Source organism: Fukomys damarensis, unplaced genomic scaffold (assembly GCF_012274545.1).
Source record: "Fukomys damarensis isolate Sample0158 unplaced genomic scaffold, DMR_v1.0_HiC HiC_scaffold_24, whole genome shotgun sequence".
Taxonomy (NCBI): domain Eukaryota; kingdom Metazoa; phylum Chordata; class Mammalia; order Rodentia; family Bathyergidae; genus Fukomys; species Fukomys damarensis.
This window is the reverse complement of record NW_022900936.1, coordinates 4469764-4486055: the sequence shown is the minus strand read 5'-3', so window position 1 is coordinate 4486055 and position 16292 is coordinate 4469764. Positions and strand designations below refer to the sequence as shown.

General features: G+C 57.7%; 1 protein-coding gene across 3 annotated transcripts in view; it reads right to left on the bottom strand.

Annotated features, from left to right (window-relative positions):
* LOC104870764 (interferon-induced GTP-binding protein Mx2) overlaps positions 1–16292 on the bottom strand; it is a 22565-nt gene that overhangs the window by 4717 nt on the left and 1556 nt on the right. For 2 of the 3 annotated variants that reach the window (XM_010636523.3, XM_010636522.2), the window contains exons 2-12: positions 15385–15517; positions 12953–13145; positions 11790–11927; positions 9548–9606; positions 9342–9437; positions 8549–8687; positions 7810–8008; positions 6283–6361; positions 5322–5444; positions 4853–4994; positions 1583–1741 (exon numbers count right to left, since the gene is read on the bottom strand). In XM_010636523.3, coding sequence (XP_010634825.1) covers positions 1583–1741; positions 4853–4994; positions 5322–5444; positions 6283–6361; positions 7810–8008; positions 8549–8687; positions 9342–9437; positions 9548–9606; positions 11790–11927; positions 12953–13145; positions 15385–15513 — 1456 coding nt within the window. In that variant the 5' untranslated portion in view covers positions 15514–15517. Of the gene's footprint in view, positions 1–1582; positions 1742–4852; positions 4995–5321; positions 5445–6282; positions 6362–7809; positions 8009–8548; positions 8688–9341; positions 9497–9547; positions 9607–11789; positions 11928–12952; positions 13146–15384; positions 15518–16292 lie in introns of all 3 variants that reach the window. The other variant, XM_010636524.3, reaches the window with a different exon arrangement.

Sequence of the window (16292 nt, the reverse complement as noted above, 5' to 3'; positions counted from 1 at the left end):
CTCCTCCTCTTCCGCCTCCTCTCCCTCTTTCCCAGTGAAGACAAGCTGTGCTCCCTGGAGTTAGAACCCACTGGAGGACTGACGGCTACATATCCTCCGCCACTTCTCTATTTCACATTTAAATTATTTATCCAAGGTAGGAGAAGGGTTTCAAAGAAAGTAAGTTCTTCTCCATTACAAACCTATTATTACATAAAATGAAACCATCGCACCACTTTTAAATTTGTCAGTAGAATTCATGTGTCCACACTATTCATTTGAAAATGGGTGTAAGAACATCACATTCTTATTTTCGGAGGTCCTGTTTCTACCCTTCTCACAGGAAGTTACCACCGCGTTGCCGAGTGTCAGTCACTCTGCTCGTGTGTCTTTTATGGATTCCCAGCTTTCGGGAAGGTCATTGTCCCCATACGGATGCTGAACTCTGTTGTGTGGCTGTGAGGCTGTAAGGGTGGCAAATTTTCCTCTGGGAGGAAAAACGCGAGCAGGGATGGAGGGTGACAGCGTGGAAATGAGGCAGCTGCTGCGTCATTCTGCAGCCCAGAGGGAAAGGGCAGTGGACAGTCCTGTGCATGAGGTGTCGGGAGCCACCCCAAGCCCTGTGGCCTCTGGGACCTTGGAGGACTGGGCTTCGCTGGAACAGGAGGAGGCCAGGCAGGGGAGCCTGAGGGGATCCGCTCTGGAATCCAGGAGGCAGCACATTGCAAGAAGGGGTGAGCAGAGGACGAGGTACACGTCTCCCTTGGGGGCTCAGTCCCTGCCCTGGTCACAGTGACGCCCACACCAAGGACAGCCAGGGGGACGCACAGGTGTTTCTGCCCCGACCTGGCTCCTCAGAGCCGCCCCATCCACAGAGCGCTTGAGAATACAGGTGACCACAGCCGCCAAGCAGAGTGGCCTGGGACAGGAGATGCCCATCTCTGCAGAGGAGGCGTCAGGACACAGCTTGGGACGCCTCCGCACTTCCTCTGTGAAGGGATCACCCTGTGTCCCTCAGAGGCGACCATGTGGGCCTGGATGTCTAGGATGAGCCTGGTCACCAGGTGGATGGGTCAGGGTCAGAAGCGGGCATTGTCCCTCCCACCAGCCCAACTTCCAGCGGGGGCAGGGGGCAGGGGCCAGGGACAGAGCTGTCACTGCCTGAAACTCCAGGTGTCGGAGTTCTCACAGAGCCATGGGTGCCCTGGGAGAGTCAAACAATCCCAGTCCACAGCCACGCGGCCTCTGGGGCCATGGTCACACCCTTGTGACACACACAGCAGCACCTATCCCTGCAGCACAGCACTGGCCGGGAAGTGACCAAACCCGAGGTGTGGGTGGCAGGACTCTGATTCATAGAGGATCACTGGGGATGGAGCTGAGAACTCCAGACAGTCTTGGGGACCGAGCCCTCGCCTCACTGGGAATGCACCAGCTCCTGGTGCAATCACACCTTGGCCTAGGGAGCCGCAGGCTGGCACCCAGGGCAGCTAGAGCTCGGGTTTCTTGTGGAAACACCCAGGGGAGTGCCCTAAATTCCCCTCCACTCTGCCCACCATTCTGCCTGCCACACAGTGGAGGCCACCGCAGGGGCCACGCTCACCAGTGACATCATGCAGCATGTCCACAGCCGGCTCCTCCAGGGCCTTGAGGTGCTTTTTAATGATCTTCTCAAAAGTCCTGTAGTTCACAAACCCGGGCAACTCTCTGCCACGATGTTGACTTTCAAATTTCCAGACTTCACTCTGTAAACCATCATAACCTACGGCAAGAGAGGGTAAGGTAGGCATTAGTTTACCCAAGAGCCTTGTAGATTTTTCTAACAATCACACGGTGATCTTCCTGAAAATGTGAGTGGCAAAAAAAACAGCAAAATCAAAAATAAATCTTGATTTTTCCAATGGGAAACTACCCCTAGGACTGCAGCAAAGAAACCAATCTCCAGATAATTCACTTCCATAAGCGCAGGCTGACAAGTGCTGAGGCAGAGAGCAGCCGATGCAGAACTCTGAGGAAGACGGATTCTCGGAAAAGCACTGAGGTGTGGAGTTCCGTGAACCCCGTTAGAGTGGACCGAGACAAAGGATCGGGACAGCCAGGGCTCCTCACCCAGAGCCGGGGGCCTCTAGAACACAGGGACCTTGAGCACCAGCTGGGGCCCCTCCAGGTCACCTGCTCCTGAGCTGTGGAGGAGCAGCAAGCAAGGACAAAGGTGAGTGGGCGCCCTGCAGGGCGACGTGGGCTGTGAAGACTCAGAAGGGCGCCCTCCCCAGGAAGGGGTAGCCTGGCGCCTCGTGGACGGGACAGATTTTCCTGTAGGAATTTCACTATGGAGATGAACGCACATACAAGAAAACTCATCCCGTTGGAGGGAGGGACCCCATGATTTCCGGAATATCCACACAGTTGTGCAATCCCTCCTCCACAGATTTCAGGACGGCCCCAGCACCTAGAGGACGTCCCACCCCGGAGGGTCTGACCCACGTCCCCCGGCTGCCGCCCTCCAGCCCACCCTGTGCTGACCCCGTGGCTTCCCCCAAACCGGACCCTTCACGGGAAACGAATCCCATGACAAGTGGCCTTCAGTCACTGGTTTCTGTCATTCCGCATCAGGGTTTGGAGGTTCAGCCGCACTTAGCGTGTGTAAGTGCTTCTGGGTTTCTGTGGCGGAAAATATCGCACTGAATGGTTTCACAGGCTCTAGTGTGCTGTCCCCAACCCCTGCAAATTCCAGGACCCTAACCCAGGACCTCAGAATGTCTCTGTGCCACAGACACGACTCTAAAATAAAGAGGAACTGAGGGGAAGTGAGGCCACGAGCCTGGGCTCTGATGCTCTCACTGGTGTCCTTATGCAGACTGGAGACCAGGGCACAGACACGCGCACAGGGAAGACCGAGGGCACAGGGAGAAGGTGCTGACCACACAAGAAGGCGGGAGGCCTCCGATGGCACCAAGCCCGCAGACTCCCTGCCCTCGGCTCGCCAGCCTCCAAACTGCGGGAGCAGCCACTGCTCTTGTCCCAGCACCAGCTGCTGGCGCTGTGTTCTAGCAGCCAAAGCAGACACACGCCGGGCAACACCTTTGGATTCTCCAGTCGCCAGCCGAGGCACACAGGGGTGGGTGCCCCTTCTGCTGTCCCGAACGTAGCTGCCCTGACCACTCCTCTGCGAGCTTCTGTGTGACCGTGTTTCCAGTTCCCTTGGGCTCCCTAAGAGTGGAGGTGATGGGCCACAGGCTCGTCTCTTACGGTGCCCACTGCAGTGCCAGCCAAAGACAGGGCCCTCTCACAGTTCCAGTCCCAGTGTGGAGGCTTTCACCGCCTCCGCCTCCTCTCCAGCGCTTGTCACGGTGGGCCTTTCTGATTCTCACCACGCGGGGGCCACATGGGCTTCTACCGTGCTTTAGTGTCATTCCGGATGGGGGATGATGTGTGGCCACTTTCTGTGGCTTATTGGCCACTCAGGAACACTTTGGACTATTGCTGATTCCAGACCATCGTTCGTTTTCTCTTTCGATTGTCTTTTTATGATAGAGTTGGAACAGTTCCTGATTGCCTGGAGGCAAGGCGCTCCCTTATCACATACATGTGTGCTCTGCAAAGATTTTCTCCCAACTGAAAGGGGCAGAGTGGGCCTTTCCCGGTGTGGAGACACAGCACACAGCAGGCGCTCAGCCAGGGCTCTCTGGGACCGGAAGTGGGGAGCAGCCTCGGGCCGTGGGCACAGTGGTGATGTATGTGGCGTGGCCCCTGATGAGCCCCCTTGGGCTCTGCATCGCAAAACCTGTCGTGTACTCACTCTGTCCTCACTGTGTGCCTTCTGCCCGGGTCAAGTGGACGCGACAGTGCAGCCAGCCCCAAAGATTGACAGGCCTCAGTCCCATGTTCTTAGGTAAAAGGTGTAGCACACTGTTAGTCTGAGCCTCTGGTTGCTTGGAATGAAAGGTAGATTTCTGTCGAGCTCCCTGAAGAACGGCATTTACTGGACAGAGGCTTCATGGCTCGATGCGTGGTTTCCTTCAGTCTTCTGCCAACTGCGCAGGGTGAAGAGGCTCCCGGGGCTGGGACTGGACCGGGGTGCTGCACCCCTCCGTGGACGAATCTACTGATTTCACCAGTGCACGTGCTGCGAGGGGCCAGGGCCCCGCTGGAGGGTGGGGAGCCTGGGTGTCCCTGGGAAGTCCCACCTCTCCCTAGGGTTCTTTCCGGGTGCCCAGGTTCCCGGCCACGGTGTGAAGCAGCTCTGCTCTGCCAGGCCCTGCCACTGGGTGTTTCTGCCTTGGAGCCAGCTAACTGTGAGACTGAGCCCAGCGGACCTGAACTCCCGGGTGCTGTGGGCAGCAGGTGTTTCTTCCCAGCAACCGGAAAGCTGCCCGATGCGTCACATGACCCTTGGCCTCCTTCAGCGACAAGAACAGAGCGAGTGCAGCTCCCTACGCCGGTGACCCTCCTCGCCTCCCACACCACACGCTCTGTGCCTCAGAGACCACACCAGACCCTGTCCTGCACCCCGCCTCCTTGGTGGGATCAGAATGTGCCCCTCAAGAACAGATGTTGAAACCGCACCCACAGGGTGGCGCCGATCAGCGCTTAAGAAGATGTCAGGTCTCGGGGTCTGCACCTCCATACACAGACCCTGTGCATCTAGGAAAGAGACCCGAAGGAGCCCCCCTCCGTCCTCCAGGTGAGGCCACGGCCAGAAGCCGCCACCTTGGAAGCAGCTGCAGAGACACAGCCTCAGCAGACACCCAGAGAACAGGCGCCAGGACCTCGGACTTCCCAGCATCCCCAGGTGTGAACGGTGAGTTTCCGTCCTTTATCAGTGATCGTTGCTGAGATATTTAGCTACAGCGGCACAAACCGAGACACTCACCTTTTCTAAAATGCTTTTCAATCACGTCACTCCAAGATGTGAACTTCCTTCGGAGTTTGGCAAACAGCCGGGTGCCATTGGTATCTATGTTTTCCTCCCCTTGGCCTAGAGCAGTGATGTCCTGATTAAAGGTAGTAATTTTCTGTCAAGAAGAGAAACGTCGTATCAGCACAGATTCCTCCAGTGCAGGGGCGTGGTGGCCTGTAGGTCTTCTGTGTCTTGAGCGTCGCTGACTCATTCTCCTCATGGCTACTCGGGAACACGGGGAGAGAAGAGGCTGTGCCCCAGAAGAGACCTCATAGGACATGTGCACGGCTCTGGGGTGAGGCCTGTCCAGACTCCCGGCTCTCTGTCCCCACCGGCACTCTCCTTAGTACCAAGTGGGCAGAGTGCGTCTTGGGGAGCCTTGGGCTATCGCTCCCAGGACGCCGGGGAGGACAGCGAGGTGAGAGTCTCCAGCAGTCCTCACCTCGATCAGGAAGATCGTTTTCCCATTCTCATCCTCTGGGACGTCCCTGCCGTACTTCTGCAGCTCCTCTGTTATCTTCTGGTGACGCTCCTTTATTTGATTTTCCAACAGCGGCAGCGATTTCTGGGAGAGAGAAAAGAACAGGACGTATAACTATGAACTAGAACGGAAAGGAGGCCCTGGGCCTGCTCTGCAAAGGGGCCGCCTGGCCCGTGTCACACCTCGGGGTCCTCTAATGATTTTCCTGGGACAGAGATCCACACTGGGCATTGCAGCCCTGCCCCATCTGCCATGTTCCTCCGCCCAGCTCACAGCCATGAAACGTGCAGAGGCGGTGAGCAGCCACTGAGGGACTCCTCCTGACTCAGCCTGCCCGACGGCAGCCTGATGCTCTTTGTCAGGAAAAGGGGCAAAGGGAACACCTTGAGATTCTACAACTTGTGTGCTGTCTTCGCCAGGGGACTCCTGGTTCTGCCCACGAAGCCCGTGAGATGAGTGGCTCAATCCCCCATGACGGCTGGGAGGTGAGCACCGGCCCTTCCCGAGTGCCAGCTGGCAAGACAATAAGGGACAGGAGCAGGCCGATGCCAGGACTCAGGAGTCACCCACGGGCTGCAGAAAATAGCACTGCTGGACTCCAGACTGGGTTACAAGGGAAGAAAATCTGAGCTCAGAGCCAGGAGCCAGACCCAGTGCAAGGGAAAGATGAACCCTCGTGGGTGTGGTCCAGGCTGGGAGTCGGACAGGGGAGCAAGGTCTTCCTGCTAAGGTCACCCCGGTGAGCTCTGCCCTCACCAGCATAGTCTCGGAGACATCACCATGCTCTGCTCTCCCCCACCACGGGTCGGGGAGGAGGACCTAGACCTTGGCTCTGGGCGCAGGGGAGAGAAGTTCTCTGCAGAGCCTCGGTGCCCACGAGCTGCCTCCCTCTAGCAGGACACAGGGTGCCGCCTGCACTTACACGGATGTGCGTGATGAGCTCAGCGGACAGTCTCTCCGCCAGAAACGGCACTGTGGCCTTTCCGTCTTCCAGCAGCACCCTGAGCGAGGACAGAAAGAGATTTCCACTGAGACGTGGACGAAGCTCCCCCATCTGCGCCAGGGTAAGTCGCGCACAGCTCAGCTGTATCCAGCGGAGTCGCTGATGCACGACTGACACCCAGAACACACGCAGCGGGACTGAGCACATCAGGGCTGCCGAGACCCGGCTCAGACATGTCCACAAATGTGTCTGACCCCTTCCAGGCGGGTCAGAACAGTGTCTCAAGCCCGGGTCGTCCTGTCCAAAATATCCCTGTACACAAGCACAGGCAAGTCTCCACGGCACACACACACAGGCGCCCGTGCGCTTCTCTCACATGTGAGTACACCGTGCGCACGGGAGCAGGTGTGCACACAAATACACAGGAGTGAGAGGAGCACAGAGCAGGCAGACACATCCTGGCCTGGAACTTCAACTGTGACACGGGGAGCGAGGAGGCCGTGCAGCCCTCTCATCCCGCCCACGTCTGTGTGCCCTGGGTGGGCTGTTTCAGGCTGCTCTGGGCGTGACGGGGTCATTCAGGGTCATGGGCAGCGGGATGCTGAGCACGGGCCTGGCTGGGACATGCCACTCATGCCGAATTTCTCTCTTGACTTCACAATTATAGAAAACCAGACACGAAACAAACGAGGTCAAATGGACCACGTGACCCCTTTTTCATGCCAGATGAGTGGCATCTTGCTTTTTCAGTCAGCCGCACTTTCTCCAGAGCCTTCTCACCTGCAGACACGAAGGTCTCCCCGTTACCAATCCGCCCTGCCCACCTCCTCCAGCCCTGTCCCTGTGCCCCTCCTGCCTCTGTGAGGCTGCTGTCCTAGGGGTGGCACTCGGGGGATCACGCAGCACGGGGCTCGCTGTAACAGCTCAGTGTTGCATCCCCCAGGTCCCACCAAGGTGCAGGCTTAGGGGATCCTCCTCCCTCCGCAGGCTGGAAGATGCTCCAGATCCTGTGCACCCCAGTGTGTTTCTCTATCCACAGACCCCAGGGTGCTCCACTCTCAGGCTGTATGCAGCGTGCTGTCGTGTGCCACAGTGTGTCCAGGCCCGTGTGACACACGTGACGTCCCAAGGCTGCCTCCTGCAGACTTGTGGAAGGACTGACACCCCGAGGCCCTCGTGTGTTCATGCATTTCACTGAGGACCGAACCAACGTGCAATCTTTTCTTTTCAAGGTATTTCACCTTGGAATTCACTGTTCAAATGACTTGCCGTATGCCCTCCTCGTTTTCACCCATGTTTTTGTTCTGGGGGTAATACCGTGCGAACTCCTCCGTTATTGTTCCAGACCAGAGAGCAAACACTGTCACACTCAGCCACTCACTATTACCCACATCCTCACCACCCCTCACACTGCCACACACCCTAGATATCCGCCCTCAAGGAGCCATTGCCCTGTGGATACGGTGTCTTCAGCGGTGTTTGCCAGAGACGGGTGGCACAGCGCACCTGAAGTGTGGGTGGTCCTCAAAGAAGGCCCGCTCCCTCTGCAGGGCCTCTGCCAGGCTCAGCTGCTCCTGGATGTCCTGCTGGCCACGGCACCTGACGATCATGTAGCCCTTCTTCAGGTTGCACACCAGGTTCTGCACCACCTCCACCACCTTGTCTTCAGTGCCTCTGTCTACTAGATCGGGCTTTGTCAAGACTCCTGCAGAAGGGACATTGATCAGGGGACCCTCGAGGTGGAGGGGAAGGTGGCTCCTGCCCCAGCCCCCAGCAGCCCAGGTCTTGGTCCCACCCTGGTCAGAGAGCACACAGGGTCCCCACAGCAGCCACAGGCAGCCAGAGTCCCAGGCTAGAAAGCAATGCGGGGCATGGACATGAGGACAGAGGCGCTGCTGGCACGGCCTGCACCGTGGGCTCTCCCGACCTCTTCTCCAGCCCCTGGCACAGAGGAAGGAACCATTCAGCCCTGTGGACCTGAGGGCACCTGCTCTGCTTCCTTCTCCCTTCCCAGGGAATGTGATGCCTCAACTGTCCTCACCCTGCGCACCCACTGTGAGAAATGACACCTGCGCCTTCCGCAACAGGAAGGTCAGGGGGACCCAGGCCCACTGTGGCCATCGGGAGCCAAGCGGAGCTCATGTCCTCACACCTCAGTGGGCCCCCCAGCCGTTCCTCCCACTACAGGCAGGTGCCCACCCTGGTGCGTGCAGAGCCTGGCCCTCCATTCGTTCCCGCTCCTCACCTATGGTCCTGTCTCCATCGGGGTCCACCTCCTGCGCCATGCTCAGCGCCTCTGTGGTGGCGATGTCCACGTTACTGGGAACCACGACCAAGTTGATGGTCTCGGCCTTTTCAATGTACTTCCTGATGAGCCGCTTGATCTGTGGGAAATGACACCGTCGGCCCCTGAGAGGGGAGGCGGGGGCCACACAGTCCCAACCTTGCTCTCCGGAGCCCTCACATTTTAGCAGTGTCGGACCCTGAGAAGTAAGGGTGGATGAAGGACCCCACAGCAGGTGCCCTGGTGGCACACGCCAAGCCGGCGGGATGACAAACTGACATGTGCAGCGGTGACAGAGCTAAGGGGTCAGGCGCGCCTGGGAGCCTGCAGCTGCTTGACTTTCCCCTGAAACCTCAGGTCCAGTGGTCACAGTGGACAGCACGACTCCAAGACTGCTGCCTGGCTCTGTCCCTGAACCTGCGTCTGTGCATTCTCAAGGCTCCTCCACACCTGCGTCTCTTGTTTTCTCCTGGGACCAGAGCCTTCTCATCAGACCCCGAAGTGGAGGCGCTAGAAAAAGGAACTGCACCCACCGGTTAAAGGTACAGTTTTGTGAGTCATCCCGTAAAACAGAAGAATCAGAAATCTGTTTCCAGTTGGACCTGCTTGCCTCCCATTCATCAGCGAACTTGGGGGCTGACGACCACAGGCTCTTCCATGCCACACACCCCGCGTGTCCCCTCCCCGCAGCCCTGAGCTCTTGGCAGCCCTCGGGAAGCAGGAGCCGGCAGGCTGAAGGGGTCTGCAGCCTCACCTGGGCACCGATGTCGGCCGGCTGATTGCCCACAGCCACCCGGGTGATCCCGGGCAGGTCGATGAGCGTCAGATCCGGGACGCAGGGGGAGCTGATCTCCAGGCTAATGAGCTCGTCCTTGATTCCCAGCCCGTCCCCGGCGATGAAGTTCTGGGCTGGAAGAGGAGAGGGAAAAGCCGCCAGCACTCAGTGAGCTGAGAGCTGATCTCCAGGCTAATGAGCTCGTCCTTGATTCCCAGCCCGTCCCCGGCGATGAAGTTCTGGGCTGGAAGAGGAGAGGGAAAAGCCGCCAGCACTCAGAGTGGGGTGTCACAGTCCAGGGAGGAGCGCGGAGCCTCTCCCCTCGAGCTCCTACGCATGGGTTCTGTTGGTGCAGAGCCCATCGTCTGAGATCGGAGTTCAGAGCCTCCTCAGAGGACAACTCAGCACTTGCCAAGCTGTGGCAGCTCCACCAGACAGGTCCTGCTGAGGATGGCCCTGGGGAGCCCGGCCCAAGTGGTGCCCGGCCTCCGAGGGCTCCCGTGTCCTTCCTTCCATGCTGGGCGGACATCCCCAGGGACAGGATAGGAAGGAGTGAACACGGAGGGGATCCCCCAAACTGGAGCTCTGGGTTGACCAGGGTGGGATAGGCTCAGGTAGGAGGAGCCCCGGATGTGGGCGACCTCCTAAGAGGTTCGGATCCCACCAACCCCCACCAGAACGAGACGTGTAGGATGTGAGGCTGCTTCACCAAAGTGTTGGCTGATGCAACATAGCTCAGGTCTCCTGACCGGTTGTGCCAAGTGTTTGCTAGGGTCCTAGAACACAGACCGAAAATAGTACCAATGGTGGGAGTGGGAAAATCTGCTAATTATCCCCAACTCCCTGTGCCCGGGAGCCGAGATTGTGATAACTGAGCTCAGGCCCCTGGCACCTGTGAAAATGTTACACGCCATGTCCAGAAGGCAGATGGAGGCACTGATGTGCCCTTGTCACTGCCCAGCCGGCCAGAATGCAGCCTTGCTAACTCCATCACAGGGGCCTGGGGGACAGAGGTCACCCTCAGCTCAGACACAAGCAGGACATGTGGTTTGTGACACTGGAGCCCTCACCCCAGCTGTGCTGTGACCTGCTGACCTGTGTGTGTCTGCCACGTGCCGTCCACCCTCTAGGATTCCCCTCATTCCTGCATGTAGCCTGCCTCACGCCGGACCTGGCCCATGTCGCATCTACAGATCGCGTATTCCCCCAATGGAGCTGTGGTCAGAGCCCAGTGGAACACCCGAGTGTGACTCTGGGGAGCCTGAAGAGCTGTCCCTCGGCCTTGCCTTCCCCTGCTGCCGAGAGGGCCCCCACAAACCCTGATGTTCCCCGGAGAATGGCAGTCAGGACAGCCTAGGGCCAGGTATGGTACCAAGGTCTTCCTGGACCATCACCTGGCCCAGCCCACTCACAGGATGAACATTGGCTGTGCATGCATGGAATCATGAGAAATGCACCTTTCAGTCACGAGGCCCTGGGGTCAACATGTTACTTGGCCGGAGCTGACCAAAACACAGTTATTTTGAATTTTCTGTGAGAGGCAGACAAACTCATTTCAACTGAGAAGAAAGAAACTTCTGTACCATTATTTAACTTTATGTACCACTGTGGATCAGGGCTAAATGGTGATACCACCTTGCAGAAACAAAGGCCACCTTGCTCATTGTGGAGATCAGTGTGGGCCCCATCCACTGCCCCCAGACACCTGGAACTTAACCACGTGACAGAGGAGGAACCCAGAGACTCAGAGGGAAGCCTTGACTCACCTGCAGCGGCTGCTCTGTGCGCACCTTGTCATCAAAGGTGAGGGTAGGGACGGTCTCCTCCCATGTTTCACACTGACTCTGTGCTCAGGTTCAGAGGAACCAGGCCCCAGTCAGGGAACTGGAACTACACGTGAGTACACAGTCTTGGGGACAAGGCCCACAGGTCCCAGTGGGGATCAAGGGGACACAGTCCCTAGGGAGACCCTTGGATCAGGCAGCAGAGGAGTAGCCCCTTTGCCCACATCTAGGTCCTGCTTCTGCTCTGCGATCTACAGGACAAGGTGCTCTTGAATGAGGGTAGCGGAGCCTTGTCCCTGGAGGCAAGTATTAAAATTTAAAATTTGCATCATTCTGAGGCCTTTCTTTCTTACTTTTTTTTTTGTAACAGTGATGGAACTCAGGACCTTGCACTCTCCAGGCAGTTCGTCGTACCACTGAGCTAAGGTGTTCCGTTAAATGTTACACGGGCACTCCCTGCTGCCCACTTCTGTGCCTACACCCAGTCTTTGACAGGGCAAAGGGAGGGAAGAAGCAAGAACACCGGGTTCCTGTGTGGAGAGGTTCTGAGGGCACAGGATGGGTCCAGAATGGGGTAGCGGGACCATCACAGGCCCCCACTGCATGGCTGGACCAGGCTCCCGCAGATGGCGAGGGCACTGACCTCGGTTGATTTCCTCTTCTACCTTGGGAGGATCCAAGATGTCCTTCTCAGTGCCCATGTAGCTGACCTTGCCTCTCCACTCTTCATCTTGCTTCAGCTTCTTCAGTTTCAGCACCAGAGGGCACCTGGTGACGATGCCTAGGGGCCACACCCACGTCAGTCCTCTGTTCTGGTCCCAGAGCCCCCATACGGGGTCTCTGACCAGCACCGCTCCAACTCACACAGCCCTTGCCACACGAGGGTTAGGGGAGGAGGGGGCACTGGGAACAGAAACCTCTCTGGTTTCGCCCTCAGATGAGCCGAGGCCTCAGGTTCCGGTGACCTCAGGCCTCTGTGTTACAGAGGCACCCAGGGGGGAACTTTGCTCTTCGTGGTGGAAAGACACAACTCAGGGCAGGCTTCCTGCTTCCCACCCCTGACCTGCAGCCAGTTCCGGTGAGAAACGCGGTGGGAATGCCCGAAGCATCTGCACTTGCCCTCTAGTGTCTCCTACACATGCTCCACTCACCACTGTCCCCAGCACAGTCCCATATCCCCTGCTGTCATCTTCTCTCTCACGGCCTCCGAGTGGCCTGAGCTGGGAGCTCTCACCTAGGCTGCGGCCTCCGCTCTTGAGCCTGCACTTACCCCCTCTGCCCTGCACCTCACTGACCTGTGTACCAGCCTGTACCTTCCTACGGAAGCACTCAGGGTGGTCAGCTACAAGTGCACAGCACAGGATGAGCGCCCGTCCTTTCATTCAGACCTGCCCACACCGCAGATTCCACAGCGCCAACACAGATGCGTTCAGTGAGATGGTGCTGTGGACTTCACGGTCATTCCTTGTATGCGTGTGCAGCAGCCCTCACCTGAATGTGCCTGCATGGGAGACCGGACCCTAAGGGAGGTCATTCAAGTTAAATGAAGTCCCAAGGGATCGCAGGGTGGCGTTCCTAACACTAAGACTGGTGCCTTCAGGAGAGGCGGCAGAGACACCAGGATGCTGCCCAGTGCAAAGGCCAGGTCAGTTACAGGGAGTGAGGGGCTGACCACCTGCAATCTGAAGAAAGATCACAGCCTTTGTCTTCCATTTGCAGCGGCAGGGCTGTGGGAGAGCCACTTCTGCCTCTAACACCCACCCCCAAATCTGGGGGGCTGAAGCTGAGTAAAGATGTAGCGCTCACCGCTGCCCCTGGGGAGGGCGACTCCCGACAGAGCCTCCAGCACGGAGCTCTTGCCCGAGCTCTGGTCCCCGATGACCGCGATGGTGGGCAGGGCCAGGTCCTGCTCCACGCCCAGGGCCCGCAGTGAGTCGATGAGGTCCATCCAGGGCCGCACCTTCTCCTCGTACTGCCTGCCCAGGTCGTTCTCAGGCACCTGGAGATAGAAAGGCAAAAATCCCTTCTGTGCTGCCTGTCCCGCACACTGGAGACAGCCAACTGCAAGCACGGAGAGAAACAGGCTACTACAAAACCCCAAATGCATCACAGAAAGCACAGTAGTAGCAGAAAAATGTAAGGTACATTTCGAAGGTTCTTATATTGCACAAGAAGTGACACTCAGGTAAAGGCACAGATATCAGTGAAAGGTGTATCCAGTAGACACTGAAGTTGTTTCTGTGCCCACACAGGGAGAGCGTACTCCTCCATTACACAGGTTTGACCAAAAGCAGGCAGAATATCAAGAAAGGGTGAGGAAAGAACAAGCTCTTCAAACAGAAAACAAATACTGATCTAGTATCCTCTAGGCTAACGAGTCCCATTTACAAGTTCTCACTGGCTGGACCACCAGTGCCACCGCCATGACACTCCCATGGGGCGGTGTGCGGGGAGAGCTCCTAAATGAATTTTATTAGTAAAACACTGATAACTGTAACAAGATTCGTTGGTACCACCAGGGGTACAAGCCACCCGATGGGACAGGAATCCCTGCACCACCCAAGGTTTGAGCTGCCAAGCAGTGAACCCCAAGACTAAAACACATATCCGCCCCGATGTGAACGTATTTGGTATCAAAGATCTGAGCGCTGCTAGGACACTCCCTGCTCACTGTGAGCCCCTGCATTTCCAGCTCCCTGCAGGGACAGCCCTGCCCTGCACACACCTCCCCAGCCTGCAGGAGTCTCTCCTTGCTTCTCAGAGCACAAGGCCCATTCCCACGTGGCCCCGATAAAGCGCAGGCAGGAGAACCACAGGAGTGAGGGTGCCGAGGGGCGAAGCCCTTGCCCTCCAGCCCCCTCCGGGCTGTGCCAAGGCCGCCCCCTTGGGGCCCCACTTGGAGACCTGTCTCCGTCTGCCTGGTGGTGGAGCTCCCGGATGACGGAAACACCCTGTCACCTGGACAGGAAAAGGCACGTGGGTGTGGGGGGCGCCCCAGGTCAGTGCTGAAATGCCCTCCAAAGCCACACGGAGTGGAAGTTCGGTCCCCAGCTTGGCGACTGGGAGGTAGAGGGAGCCTGAAGAGTTAGCTACGTGGGCCCTGGGGGGTCGCAGTCACTGCAGAGAGCAGTCTGAAGGGGATGAAGGGACCCCAGCTCTTCCCTTCGCTCTCGTTTCCCAGGCACGAGGGGTCCGCTTTGCTCTCTGACATCCTCCTACCACGCTGTGCCACCAGGCTCCCAAAGCAACTAAGTCACTGGTCATAGGCTGAAACCTCTGACAAGTAAGGTATGGAAGCCTATCCTCTTTATGAGTTCGTTTTCTCAGGGTGTTTTGTTACAGTAACAGAACGCTGAGCCAGGGCTCTGAGGTCATCCTGACCCGCCCTCTCAGGATGACAGCCCAGCAAGAGAGCGAGGCTTTCCAGGGAAAGGAGGGAAACGGAAACGGGGACTTCATGGAGGAGGAGAGGCCGGAGGCCCTTCTCACTGTTCTCTGATCTTCAACAGTGCTGTGAAGTCAGAAAACCTGCTGGACATCACCTAGAACACGAGCCAGTGTGACTTTGGCTGCTGGTCTTGGGTTTAAAACACTGGATTATAATAAACAGAGCACTTTCTGAATTGGGACGTTAGAGGCTGTTACGCTTCTCGGAAAACCACATGCCCTCTGATCTCAATTCAGCCGTGGAAAACCAGGTCAAGAAGCAGAGAAAGCACTTCTCCCGGTCAGACAGCTGAAAGGGACCATGTTGGGACCAAAGCTAGCAGTGACCCCTTCTAAAGCCCACCTTTATGTGCCACCAAAATCAGGTCTCAGTTACAGGAGATGAGATGCCACACAGTGTCCCTGGCGAGGAAGTGTCACAGGGAGATCGCACGGCTTCTGTGGCTGCATCACGAGCCATGATATGGACAAGTCCCTCCCAGGCCTCTCGGGACCCAGGGCCCAGCCAGGTCCCACCAGGGCTCCTCAGCATCTCCTCCGCTTTCCCAAGCCAAAATGGCGCTCTGGGCACCTTGGGCCAGGGGAAGAGTCCCCGCCCCATGGCCTGCTGTCCTACCCAGAGTGCCTGTTGGCCCGATCTGCATCCTGCCCCAGGAAGGACAAGGATGACCTCTCCGGAAGGCAGCACCCCGTCCTCCTCCTCTCCCTCCACCACTATGCAGCCCCCACTGCACCCTCAGATGGACTCGGCTCCCATCCACATGCAGTGTGCCTGGGAGACAGCGACTCACCCGGGCCTGGGCTGTCTCTGCCCGATGAGCATCTCCACCGAGCGAGAGATGGCTGGACGGAGGAGCCGCACCTCCTTCTCTGGCTTTCTTCCCTGAGGAGTGACGCTTCTTCCCACTACTGTCACACATGGTGCTGAAAGAGAGTTGGCCCATGAGGGCACCTCGCGCACAACCTTTCCGCCACCCCATGTGCACCCCAACCCCAGACATGTGCATCCTGGACATTATGGCCCCTTGTGGCTCTGCCTTGAAAGGAACAGCGGGACGCAGTCTTGTGTGAGGGCCAGAGGGGTGACTACGAAAGGCGGGCAGTTTCAGTGGGGATCCATGGATTCTGGCAAGCTGGAAATTTGTTCCCAAAATAACTCCCCTCCCCTGACCAATGGGAAGACTGCATGTTCCCAGGGGTCACACGCTCCCTAGTGAGCCCCCCCCTTCTGCCTCTCTGCAGCTCCGATCTCCTGGGAATCCGCTGCCTGAGTGGACCTGAAGCACCATGCAGTGGCATGGCTGGTCTCAAGGCCACACGCACGGGTGCCACGGGACCAGGCCGAACAGGACATAGGGAGTCTGCTGCCTCCCTCCGGTGGTTTCCTGAAATTATTTATGGGTTAGGGTTGAGATCTGCAATGGCCCCCAAAGATAGTGTTAGGGAATTGATCATGTTAAAGTACGCTGTGACGCCGCCTCGCAGGCTGCACTCTCCTGGTACATCTTGGCTCCTAAAATGACCTCATGCCCTTATCTCTGGTTTCCCTCCCCCGCAAGGCCACAGTGGTCCAGAGAAGTTGAAACCTGTGTCTGCAGGGCTGGGCCCATAAAAGCAATCTGGCCTGTGATAGGTTAAAAGTAGCTCACTCCTCATAAATAAGCAATAGCCCACCCCAAACTGATAAAAGGACCTTCCT